Source organism: Rhea americana, unplaced genomic scaffold (assembly GCF_003343005.1).
Source record: "Rhea americana isolate MKP2758 unplaced genomic scaffold, rheAme1 scaffold_36, whole genome shotgun sequence".
In the NCBI taxonomy this organism is placed as follows: domain Eukaryota; kingdom Metazoa; phylum Chordata; class Aves; order Rheiformes; family Rheidae; genus Rhea; species Rhea americana.
Genome location: NW_028186490.1, coordinates 1,766,166 through 1,779,130, shown reverse-complemented (window position 1 = coordinate 1,779,130; position 12,965 = coordinate 1,766,166). Strand labels below are relative to the sequence as shown.

General features: G+C 36.7%; 1 protein-coding gene across 4 annotated transcripts in view; it reads right to left on the bottom strand.

Annotated features, from left to right (window-relative positions):
- The window catches only part of VCL (vinculin), a 65,439-nt gene that overhangs the window by 20,183 nt on the left and 32,291 nt on the right, over positions 1-12,965 (bottom strand). For all 4 annotated transcript variants that reach the window (XM_085312270.1, XM_085312266.1, XM_085312268.1 and 1 more), the window contains exons 5-9: positions 11,468-11,590; positions 9,627-9,787; positions 4,118-4,208; positions 2,550-2,697; positions 474-627 (exon numbers count right to left, since the gene is read on the bottom strand). In XM_085312270.1, the coding sequence (XP_085168396.1) occupies positions 474-627; positions 2,550-2,697; positions 4,118-4,208; positions 9,627-9,787; positions 11,468-11,590 (677 nt within the window). The remainder of the gene's footprint in view (positions 1-473; positions 628-2,549; positions 2,698-4,117; positions 4,209-9,626; positions 9,788-11,467; positions 11,591-12,965) is intronic.

The following is a 12,965-nucleotide window of genomic DNA, read 5'->3' as shown; positions in this document are numbered from 1 at the left end:
TCGCTGGGTAATAGGCTGAAGATCCAACGAGACTGAAAGTTACAAAACCATGTTTTTTGCTCTTTGTCATCAAAAGCATGAAGCTCTAAATCTGTACTGGTACTCCCAAATCAGAGGCCAGGGAAGTTTACCTGTGCAGTCTGAAACTCCTCTACTCTTTGCTTTAACAAGATCAGTTTATGTCCGAATTTAGGGAGTGTTTCCTCATTTTAAGTTCATGTGCCTGAAACTCTTTAGCAATGATAAACCATTTACCAAAAAACAAAAGAAAATTTATAAGCTGTAACAAAATTCACGGAATTTTAATTTACAGTACTACAAAATTTAAGATTTGTCTGTGTTAAATCAAGCATATGTTCTTCCTGATGAGCATCTGTGCGGTGTTTGGAAACATCTACAGTAGTTCAGCTGAACAGATCTAACAGCAGCAGTTTAACCATTTTCTGAAGTATTTATCAAACCAGTAGTGGTACCTGAGCAGCATCAATCTTCTTTGCAATTGCCTGCTTAGAGTTTGTCATGGCTTCCAATTTGCGAGCTGCATTCTCCACTTTTGCAGTGAGCAAGTCCAGACCTTGTGACACCTGCTGCGCTTTCTGCATAGCCATTGGTGTAGCACCCTGTCCTCTGCTCCAGACACAGAAAAAGGACCACAGACTCAGCTCAGGACTGAATAACAAGTTTCTTTTACATTAAACAATAAAAATCTTTTCTAATAAAGAGGCAACAAAAAAAGTACATGAGCATTCTCAGCTATTCTTGAAAGAGCTACAGTATTTAATCAGAAGATTTTTCCTTGAAAATAAAAATAACCAAGCAAGAACAAGAAAGCAACAGTTTAAAACTAAGAGCATACTTCGAGGTTATCTCCCCTTTCCTAAAGATTTTATTTAGCATCTCCCAAAGAATAAATACTTCTAAGTTACTCAATATGAGAAGATAAAGTAAGGCTATTTGGGAACCTGGCTCCACTGAATTACTGATGACCAGGCCTGCTCTCTGTTCATTTACAGATTGCTGCAACAGTCAGACAGAACTGCCAGGAGTCAGGCTTAGCCCTGCTCAAACTCCATCCCAAAATATTTGATTATTGGAAAGTTTTGAGTGTGTTAACTTTATCAAACAAATAATTTTTAAAAGATCATAGTAAGTGGCCAGATAACAAGGATGCTATTGAGATGATAAGGTATATTTACACACATCAGACCAGAGGTTCAAGATACGTTTCTTCACACTTTATTTCTCATAGGCTGAGTTGAAGTCATTTATATATTAAGACAGTATATAAATCATCTTATTTGTTAGTAAATCTTAGTCCTGTTTTCCTCTGCTTCAAATAATATGAAAGTTGACACTAGCTATTCCTTTATAGTAAGAATTAAAGTTTGACTTAATCTCCAGTGGCCTGTGCAAAAATTGGTACGAAGAAATTCTGGCATTCTCTTAGGCCAATCATCTGGAAATCCTACTGAAGTTAAACCAAAAACAGCTTCTCATCTATTACTACCATTACAACGAACATACATCACTTTTAACAACAACATAGCTAGTATTTCTGATTCTTTGCCCTTTTTAGTCTTTGTATAATCAAACTAATGATTCCATATAGAAATTATTTGTTTCAGAAATGATCCAAGCTTTTGTTCATACATATCACTAAAAAGCTTCAGTTTTTCACTCTACAGGTTTAAAGTGATGGTAGGCAATTTGTTCATATCTAAGGTCAGTCAAAACAGATCTTCAGATAATTTGCATTTTGCTCATTTGCTGCCCTTCACAGGTTTAAGTCAGAAGAGATCCTTGTTTTTACATAAAGGCAATTTATTTTTCTAAAAGAAAAGGAAAACTCATAACCCCTACTGCTTTTTCTGATAATGAGCAAGATTTAGGAAGAAAAAAGTATAAAAAATTACACCATAAAATCATTGTCTGTCTCCCTAATAGATTGTTCTGAACAGCTTCTGAGGGTTTCTCCTTTTTATTTTTTTAAGTCATGGCAGAGGAGAGGATCATAAAAACAAAATAATCAGATCAATATTTCTTAATAGTAATTGTTATGCATTCCAGCTTAAGGATTTATTACACAGATGCACAGCTGAAAAAATAAATTCCTCATATTCAAAGGAAACAGGCTTATAGAATTCAAGTTGCATGCAGTAGTTATTGAACTCATCATCTTTATGCCTTCACAAAGGATTATCATACTTCCTGTTTTTTATCAAAAGAACAAAAGGTTATAGTACTTAAAATGAAGAAGTTTAGTAAACCTCAAGGGACTGATCAGCTTTAAACAAACTCTGAATTATCCACCTGAGTAATTCTGCTCACTATTATCCCAACATGCCTTGTAACTAAGGATTCACATATTGAAGCAAGTTATTCTTATCAGAAGAGAATGAAATCACCACATGCCATACCACAGTGACGGAACGAAAAATAACGCAGTTACTGCCCTGCTCTCCTATGGGTTAAAAAACAACATAATTGCAAGTTCAGAGAAATTGTTTTAATAGCACTGGAAAATAACCCATTAAGAGCAACAGATTTACCTAGCTCGGAGATCAGCCAGTTGATCCGTCATCTGGCCCAGTGTCTTGCACGTTCCCAGAATCTCTCTGCGCTCTTTGCCTGCACACAGTTCTCCTGCTTTTCCAGCTTCATCAAGGATCTGCCTTATTGCTTGCTCACCAGCATCCCCTATGAGGCAGATTCAGTTAGTAAAACGTCAAACAAGATATTCTGTGATAACTGCGAATCTCACCATGGCCTGCTACACTGACTTTATTAGGCTCAAATTTGGAAGTACATTTATCCAAAATTATAAGATGTATATATGAAATGTAATAAATCCTACAATGGGACAATACTCCTGAAACAGCGTAGCATAGATTTAGTAGTGCGCATCGTGTCACATGCTTCAAATCATTTAATCATTCTGTTATCATAGCTTAATTCCTATATATGCTTAGTTTATAGAATCCTTAATGCATCAAGATGAGAAGGGAAGAAGCAATCTGGAAAGGTTCAGATAGCCTTAACTTTAGCCAGCTGCAAATCTGACTCACATTTGGCAAAACAGATCAAAACCAACATTCTTTCTCCTTGTAACCCACCCCCCACCCCATCCCCTACCATTATGAGTACTGGCACCTTCACTGTCCATAAAGCATCAGTTTCACCATGAAATCAGAATACTGAAAGTAGCTCAAAGAACAAGTGCTGCCATAAGAACCAATCAATGAAAAAGAATACGAGATTATTTCCAAGTAACATACCCAGCATGTATCAGAAAAACGTGATTTGAAGCAAGTTCTGTATGTTTTCATTGTCCTTAGCTACTGAATATTTTTATGGTTTATTTCATTAATTATCAATGTCAATGATAGAAGACTTCGCAAGGACCTGAACTTTCTGGAGTTGAGTGTGGCAAGGGGATGAGGTCAGAAGAAATATAAGCAGCAGCTTCACAGATGATAATTCACTTCCGATATTTACAATTGTATATTTAGCTTCCATTCCAGAGGAAGCCTTTCAGATAAGGTCTTCTAGAGTAAAATGGAATAAGCCTGCAGCTGTTTTTATGAGCTTTAAAGATGCGTAGAAAGGCAAAATTATATAAAGATGACACATCTGTAATTACAATATTTATAGTAGCTTTTCCATGTTAATTTTTTTTTCCTGTCAAGACTGAAAGAAAAACACTTACTGAAGAAAATTACTATTAGATAAATCTGAAGATATCAGATCTGAAAGTACAGAAAGGAGGTATTTTATCTACTGCTGCAGCTAAATGCTGTTCAATGTAATTCGTGTTTTTTGGTTTTTACTAGTGGAATACAAAGAAAAAAAATCATATTCCACACAGAGCAAATAGTTGGACAACTTAACACAACTAAAGCTTCCCAGGTGACCAAGCACTTAATTTATTTACTTGATCTTCAACATTTGAAGACAGGAATTTCGAAACTCTGAGTGATCCACTTTGCATAGCTTATGAATGCTTAAAGACAATTCTGTCTTACACAGCAGAATTATTTAGACTTCTAAAAAATAAAATACTTGGTGGGGAGGGTTTGTTGTTGGGGGTTTTTTGTTTTTGTTTTTTATACATAATTACCTGGAGGTGCATTTGGATCTCTCAGCCACCCTTTAGCCTGGTTCATCTTTGAATCTATTAAGGCCAAAGCTCTTTTCATGGCTTCAGTGTCCTTTGCAAAAGAGAAACCACCGTAATGATTCTCAAAATCAAAGCACAATTAGTCAAAACAACTAAAGCAGACAGAACGGTTCTAAAGCATCATTTCCTTACAGAAGCACACCCATATAAGCAGCTCAAAACCCGTTTTCAAACTAGCAGGTCATAATCACTTCTTTCTGAAGATAGATGCTTTCATCTCACTCAAAATGCAGAAAATGTGCATGCAATTTTTAGTGAAAAATAGAAATTTTTCTATTCCTTTATTTACTAGTGTTTTAATCTTCAAAGTCAAAGCTCTAGTAAGTGCACATCTTGCAGTTAGTTCCATTTTTTTTTCCTTAGTATACATCATGGCACATAGAAAAATTTTAACAGTGAGATTATCATTCACAAGACTTGAGTGAAGTTTTTAACGATGGAAATTGGCCAGTGAATTTTACTATTTCTGTGTAAGAGGATGCGCATTTACTTAAAAAAAATGTTTTGCTATTTAAAGTCAAATAGGTGCTATTTGTCATTTTTAAAGAAACAAGCAGTACTGAAGAAAAGCACAGACCGCCAGTTAACTCCTGCAGTTCCCATATAGGGTCTTTGAAGATTTTAATCCACACAAAAACTTATTTGTTTTAAATTCAGAACCTCTCTGCCACAAGTGTCAGAGAAACCGATTTTCTGACTATTATCCTGCTACTATCGAACACATCTTTGCCTACAGGAGGCCAAACCACCCAGTCCTCATCTCTCTGCGCACTCTCTTAACTGTCAATGTCATCTCTCCACTAGAGGCCAGAAGTTTTCTATCTTAAACAAATGAAAAGAGAGTCAGAGCAACAAGGACCTTAAGTAAAAAGTTGGGACAAGGCCAAAATAGCTCTTTACCATAAATGCATCTAACATCCCATCTCTGGCTGGAGAGAAGCCTGGCCCTCGCACTGGTGACTGAGCTGGACTGTCCATGTCCAACTCAGAGAGGAGCCTGATCCTAGCATCAAGCATTAGTAACTAGTTCAAGGGCAGATACCCTGACAACAGTAAAGACAGACCTGTCCCATAAATAATTTGAAACAAAACTAACTGCATTCTTTAAAAAGGCAACAGATGTTGCTGAGTGTATGGATGAGACGATAGGTGTGGGAGCACCAGACTGGAAAAGGAGAGGGGAGGAGAAACGGGAGGTGCGAAGGTCTCTCCCTCCTCAGCGAAGCAGGCTTTTGTGTCCGCACAGCCGCCTGCAGAGTTGCAGCTTCAGCAAAACAATACAGAAGCTTTTGAATATGAGTTTCATATTAGGCGCCAAAATCTAAGCTACCTTTTACACTCAGGATTTCACGACTGCTAGCGCTACTCAAGCCATACGGGATCCATCTCTCCCATCACGTGAGGGCTATGTAACCGGACTGCTCTGCTACCCTGTGTGGCTCCGCACTGATGCTTGTGTTGTTTGCAAAGCATCACCCCCCTCGTTTATTTTTTTAAAAAATGGTAAAATCCTAGTGTACCAGTCAAAGTGTTTTCAGGACAACTCCTAAAGCATGGATTTCCCATCTTAACAGCCAAAACTGCCAAGGCAAGGAGTCACTCTCAAATCTAGCCTGGTAAGGAAGTCATCTCAGTGAGACAGGAAGAATTTTTAAACCGACGATGGGAACACATCCTTAACCAGACTCGCTGGTACTGCACTTGTTGCTATTTCACTTTCATTTCTGCCACAGTTTAGTGTTGAGTGTTGGATATTTGGCAAGAAACAAAGGTGTTCCCATCCTGAAATGTCTGGACTTGTCCACTCATTCAGGCTATTAAGCAGACAGTTGGAATGAGAAGCATTCAATTTTTAAAAAATAAAACAAACCAAAGAACATGCACACTTGCTCAAGATCTTACTGCCTGAAAGCAAGTATGATATTCCTGATTTCTGGAGCTGTTTAAGTGTCATGTCTTTTCCTAAACAGCTAAATATTTTAAAGACTTGGCCATCCAGGATTTGCCAGAAAAAACAATTATGAGCAAGAAAAGAAAAAAAAACTCCACAGTTACCCTGCAAGAAGTTTAGTGTAGGGTAGTTTTGCCAGCAAAATCTGATTTTCTCCCTCCTTTCCCCACATCTAGTTGGCAAAAAAAGCAAAATCAGCACTAGTGCCTTTTGAAAAGAGCTAAATCAAAACAGTTAAATAGCTAGGCAACGCTCCCTGAAGGGAAAAGAGCAAGCAGGCCTTTTGCAAGCCAATTCCTATGGGAAATGAGAAGTTTTCCAAGATCCTTCATGCACTACTTTTACCATTACAAAGACTTTTGAGATTATTCATGCAGCAGGTGGCATCGATACTAAATTGAAAAGGAATGAGAAATCCAACACAATCCCTTGTTAAATATAAAATACAATCTGACTCAATTAAGTGGTCTAGTCTAGAGACATCTGCATTTCATTACCAAAGAAGGGAATGTCGAAGGAAATAGGCAAAGCCAGCCTTTTGGCAGAATATATAGCTTAGTCACCATTCAGGGTCCAATCCTGCAAGATACTACATACTTCTCAGCCTCCTACAGCTTTTAACCTCCTCCATCACCCACAGAAATAGAAGATGTATGAATTCAGTATTACTTGAAGTTTATACAAAGTGGAACAAGGTTAACACTACACAAAAGTTAAACTTCTCTGTAAAATGAAAGCCAAGAGAAAACCAAACGGAACAAAACTACAAACAGAAGAACTATGTATAGGTATTTTTTGCTTGTTTTTCACGAGCTTTTTTCAAAGATCAGTATTTGCTCAGTATTTCAATTATAAAATCAGCAGTTTTGGTGAAGTAGAGATTACTGCAATCCACAACAGCATTCTGCACTTCAGGTTCTAAAGACTGATAGTACAGCTTTTTGAGAAAAAGCCTACAACTATTCCTCCACGCATTTGTTCATTCTCTGCTATATCTACATACATTTTATGATATTTTAATGTTTATACAATAAAAGAAAGAACAACACATTTACCAAAAATTCCAGCATCAACAGTGACATGTACTACATAGGCAAAATTAAAGTCAGTCTGTCCCCAAACAGACCTTATTTTGCTCCAGAAAGGCATGGAAAATCTTTCCCTTGATAGCCAGGCATGAAATGTTATTTCTATATACTATTGAATACAACTCCTTCCTCTCTCACAAGAAGAGATAAATAAATCAACATACAGAAACACACAAGGAAAAAAGGTTTGCAATATGTGGCCATCAGAAAATTAGCTCTGGCTTCTTCTCCCACCTACTGAATTTTGCATTCAAATTCTTTACATCATACACACTTTACTTTTTGGCTAATGTATACTGCTACAGCTTCAAATCATCTAAGTACCTTAATTCTGAAAAATCTAAGTACAATTGTGAATTAAAATTCTCTTAACTCAGAGAACAAAACAATACTTTGATATACTTGTCCACACAACATACTTATGCATTACGCATAATGGCCAACATTTTCCATTTACAGATACTGTTAATATGCCAACAATTTTATTAAGAAAATCCTTAGTAGTTGCCTTGTTAGAAATAAGAATTTTCTAAGCCTAGTTTAACAACTTTTTGTAGCACAATCAGTTCTTACCAAGAAAATTTCTGGATTTCTTGTGATCAATTGTATGGGCATTTAACAAAATGTAGGAATGATTAAATCCAATAATAAAAATGAATTTTAAAATATACACATGAAATTCAGGTCTTACATCTAGGCTGAAGAACATCAACTAGTTGAACTGATATATTAAAGGAAGGGTACTGATGAAATAGTATAGAATGAACAAAATTCTTGATTTCATAAATCTTTCTGGGCCTGCAAGAAAGCCTGCTCCTGTATAACTGGACCCTTTTGTTTGTAGCTACAAAGACCAGTAGCATAATCCAACAGCATTCAAAAGGAACATGCTCTAAAATCTTGGGCTGGCTCTAACTGGGGTCTGAGAGAGTCTTGATGTAGTTCAGCTTGCCATTGCCACTCTTAGTGACAGCCAATTCCACATGTAGCTACACCGGGCTGTTAAGAGCCTTTTAAAATTTCTATGGGTATATACATAAGTATGGTGTTACAGTTGGCACACAGAAGAAAGTCACACAGTACACAGCCTGCACACAGCACAAAATTCCACAGACATGCTTTTTTTGTTTTAGTACAAAATAGATGTGTAGGGTGTGGAAGAAACCTTACCTTCTAAAGGTGAGAAAAGAGTAAGAAATAGAAGAACAAAAACAAAGATGCATAAAGCAGTCATAATAAGGAAGTGATAGTGACAAAATAACTCAAAAGGCAAACTAAAAATCAAGTGCCAAACAATATAGGCCAAAGTGATTTTAACTGATCACATCAGTGTTAGATTTTCTGCAAGAGATTTTGTTTGTTAATAAGTCCAACTTCTTTAAATATGTTCATTTATTTGTCGTTTGCAGTACTAATCCTTAAAAAAGGATCCCATTAGCAATGTACTTCAATGTACTCAACAAATTGGCAGGACTCTCTTCTATGCAATATTTATTCATAAGCTCACAATAGTACTTTGCTGATCCAGCCTGCCACAAGCAGCTTTATGGTCAGTAACAGACAGATCTGCTACGTATCTCCCTATCTTCAGCAGCCTCACTTAAGAGCATCACATGAGCCCTCCAGGTAACTGGCAGCAGTCATTTACACAGCTTAACACTGGGTCATAAGGAACCAACACTGTCCATATTCCAGCATCACAGACTTCATTCATTTCATTCTTATTCAGCAAGGCTGCTCAATCTAGGGTGCTTTTTTTCTTTTTTTTTTTTCTTTTTTTGTGACAAAGCAAACTCGAAATTTACTTCCAAACCCAAATTAAAAACAGAGGAAAAGTGCTCAATGAAGCACTCTCCAAATGACTAAAATTTCTTAACTGTAGGCCTTTTGTATAAGGAGTATAACTACAGCCTAACTTTTCTACTAGCATCTAGGGGATAAATCTACGGTACTCTTGTTTATGGGTGCCTAGGTACCAGATCAGTTTAAGGCACAGAAGGACAGCTTTCATACTTAATGTTCTGTAAGACATCAGGCTGCAAGGGAGAACCAGCAATCCCTTCTTTGAGGAATACATTGTATTCCACAATTTCCTAATCAAGCCAAAACCAAAATGTGAACAAATCTAAGTCTTCTGGGTAACCATTCTGTTCCAACAAACCAGTAGGCCACCTTCAAATGGCACACTCCTTTGATTTTGCCTGTTAAGAGAAAAAAAGCTAATTTTCAAAGTAAGTTAAGACAATTGTATCTGAAGATGTTCTTTGACCTTGAAGAGATGTGACTGCATAGTGCTGCAAAACTAATAAACAAATACACATGTCAACATTCTCAAAAACATCAAGTTATAAAAACATAACAGAGTATATAAAAAATAGACTTGTACATCAAAGGCAGATGTGAAATGTACCTTGCTGGCCCAGGCATCTTCATCCCAAGAAGTGAGTTGTAATACACGGATTATTTCATTTATCTCAGCACTCATTTTCTCTACTGTGAAATTGCGATTTTTCAAAGCCTCTTCTATTCCATGGCTTTTAGAATTTTTTGTGGTCACAAAAATCTTCATAGCTGTGAACATGATACCAAAGATCAGAAAAAAATACCTGCAAGATATGATCAATACTCAAGGTAATCTCCTATTACATAAACATAGAGGCACTAAATTGTGTTTTGAATGGCCCATTTTATCCAAAAGTGATTGTAGTTATAGTAATCTGTATTTCCCTCTTTTTTTCTTCTTTCCTTTTTTAATCATTAAGACTACAACTGTATCTACACCTGTGTTTTACCAATATCACATAGGCACGAGAACTCATGTTAACTAGACTGGCACAATAATAGTTTTCTTGTCCCAGTCGTATTCATACTTTGTAATTAACAACATTGTTAAACATCAGAATATGGGTTTCAGCACATGCTAAAAGAGTTTATGTCTGATTACTAGCACAGTCTGCATGCAATGTCATTAGCTCCTTGCTTGTGAAGTGGTGATTGTTCAGTGCAGTGGGATCCACAAACTACTATCAGAACTTCATTTTGTATTACTAAGCCATTAATTTGTTTTTCAACTAGGTTTACAACACTAGTGGCCAATTGCTATCATGCCACCCGTGATCTGAGTTACTCTCATTCCTACTCCTCAATTATTATTGCTGAGAATCTGACTACAATTATAGCTCACTTCAGCTAATCTACAATTCACCACACAGACAGCTATCAAATGCTCTCCATTCACACCATTAACCATCAACCTTTAGAATGGCAAATAAACAGCAGCTGAAGACAGATAACAGATGCTCAGAACACCTCTGAATGCATACAGAAGCCAAGCTTACGCACACCTGCAACACACTTATTACACTGAATATATTTACAGACGGGGCAAAGAGAAGATAAAATGGTACTTTTAAAAGTTCCTTCAAATCTCAGCAACAGAGACCGCATACCCCTCCTCACTTAAATTGAGTAAGCTCTGATCTAAGTTTACTCCTAAACCAGGAATTACGTTTGCATTTTTTGTTCCTCCTCAACATAAGACATATCATAATACGCCAAGAAAAGAGCCAGAAAAATGTAGTAGGAGGATACCCTATTTACAGTTATTAAACAAGTAAAAATCAGAGCAGAGAAGAGGGGAGACGTCTGATAAAAGAAACCACTTTACTCCAACTAGCTCGATTCAAGCATTAGTATACCTCCAACATGTTCCTCTGCTCTTCCCCCACAGGCTGCCTGAACAGGCTAATGCCTCCAGCACCTGCCTGTACGTGGCTCAGCACAGCCTGAGGTATTGCTGGTGCCTAGACACAAAAGGAAATGGGGATGAGGTCTCTAGGACTCAGCCCTCAATGTCACAACCTTGACCCTCGCTACTCTTGCAAGATGATACTAATGCAAGGTTGTGAATACATGTTAAAGGACAACTATTTAAGTGTTCATAATCGAGGAAGTGATTCGCCATTTAAAAGAAATCAGTAAATCCAATACACAAGGTACATGTTATGCTACATCTATGGTTAACAGTATGTCATTAGACTTGTTCTAATTTCAAGTGTGCAGAACTTACAGCTAGGTGCATTACATTTACACCATGTTTCTAACTAAGTCATGAACAAATCATACCATTCTACAACATACTTGTAGAAGCAATGTCAAGGCTGTTATTTTTAAATAAACATAAGAGATTGGAATTCCAGCTAAGAACAGACACAGATCCAGACTGGTATTAAAAATTAAAGTAGAAAATACCTGAAATAAGTACTGGCAATAGCTCCTTCACAGTATTCATGGAGTTTACCAGCATAACCCTATGCTCCTGGTGCGTTAACTCCTGCTGTCTCTCATCAATCATTTTGGCCATCTTTGTCATTCCTAGAGATTGAAGTAATTAAACATAGTCATACATGAAGAAATGTAACATTAAGCCTGACTTGCAACAGTTGAGCTTTCTAAACAGGAACAAAGTATAACAAGTTACAACAACCACATTCAAGGTTAGAACTTTTATATTAGCACCTGTTATTTAAACTGCATTCCAGATACTTCAGAGAAGTATAGATTCAAAAGCTACTTACTAGGCAAGGTAGAATGAAAGCTTCAAAATTTTAGATTTAAAATTCCAGAGAGAAAACAGGAATACACAAATAAAGAGCTACTTCAGGACACCGAGTCACCTCATGAACACTGGAAACTAATTTATGGTTTTTTCCTTTTTTTCTTTTAAGATTCGATCAAAGCCTTAAGTGTGAATGACAGGAAAAAGAAACATCATGGTTACATTTTTCTTTTTGCCTTCAAAGACTTTGTCTTGAGGTTTTACAGGATACAATTCAAGAATTTTATCTATTTTACTTCTTTAAAGAAAGTTCTACTAGTAATATTTCAGTGGTCTAAAAAAAGTGAGAGAAGAATTAAACTTATTCTAGAGTAAATCCGTCTTCAAGGGGTAAGATTTTTGAGGTTTACCACATAACACATGTGGAAACTTTGGGCTCAGCTCAATAACTATTTAAGTTGATTTAAATTGATACTACCATAGTCCCACCCTCTTCCAGGACACACACAACTGGCAGAAAGCAACATATTCTTTTGCTGAGTTAATTTTCTACTAGTTCAGAATCTTAAGCTAACCTAGCAAGGGGGACCACCACATGGCCAGCATAGACTGGCATGTTGTGCAAAAGCATCTCTATTTTCAAGTAACCAAAACCTAAAGAGGTGATCATACTCCTCTCTACTTCCAACTTAAAACCAATAAGCACTTTATTGATTTTTAAGTGTACACGCTCATATTCCTGAATATTCATATAGTGCTTAAGCTGACAGTAAGATCAGATGTCCAGTGATATAACTAAAGGGAATAAGGACTAACAGCACAAAACGTTAAGGTTTTGCGGACCAGGGCAGTAATTGTTAAGTGACATTTAATTCAGGCAAAGACAATGCTTTTAGAGCATGCCAGAAGCATAAGATTAGCTCTGTATCCAGAACAGCATGAATTTAGAGAAGCTCATTTGGGACATGGGCATAAACCTACACTGCACTTCTGACAAAGAAATTAGATACTTGTCAAACACTTATCCCCTCCATTATAAACATGGAGCAACAAATTATGTCAGAGAGAAGTCCCAACTGCTGTGTCTGAGCCAAGTAGAGTAATTAGAAGCTCAGGAAAACTTCCATTTTAAAGATAGAGGATTACGACCAAGGAGAAAATATAATTGCATATACTGGATAAAATAATGAA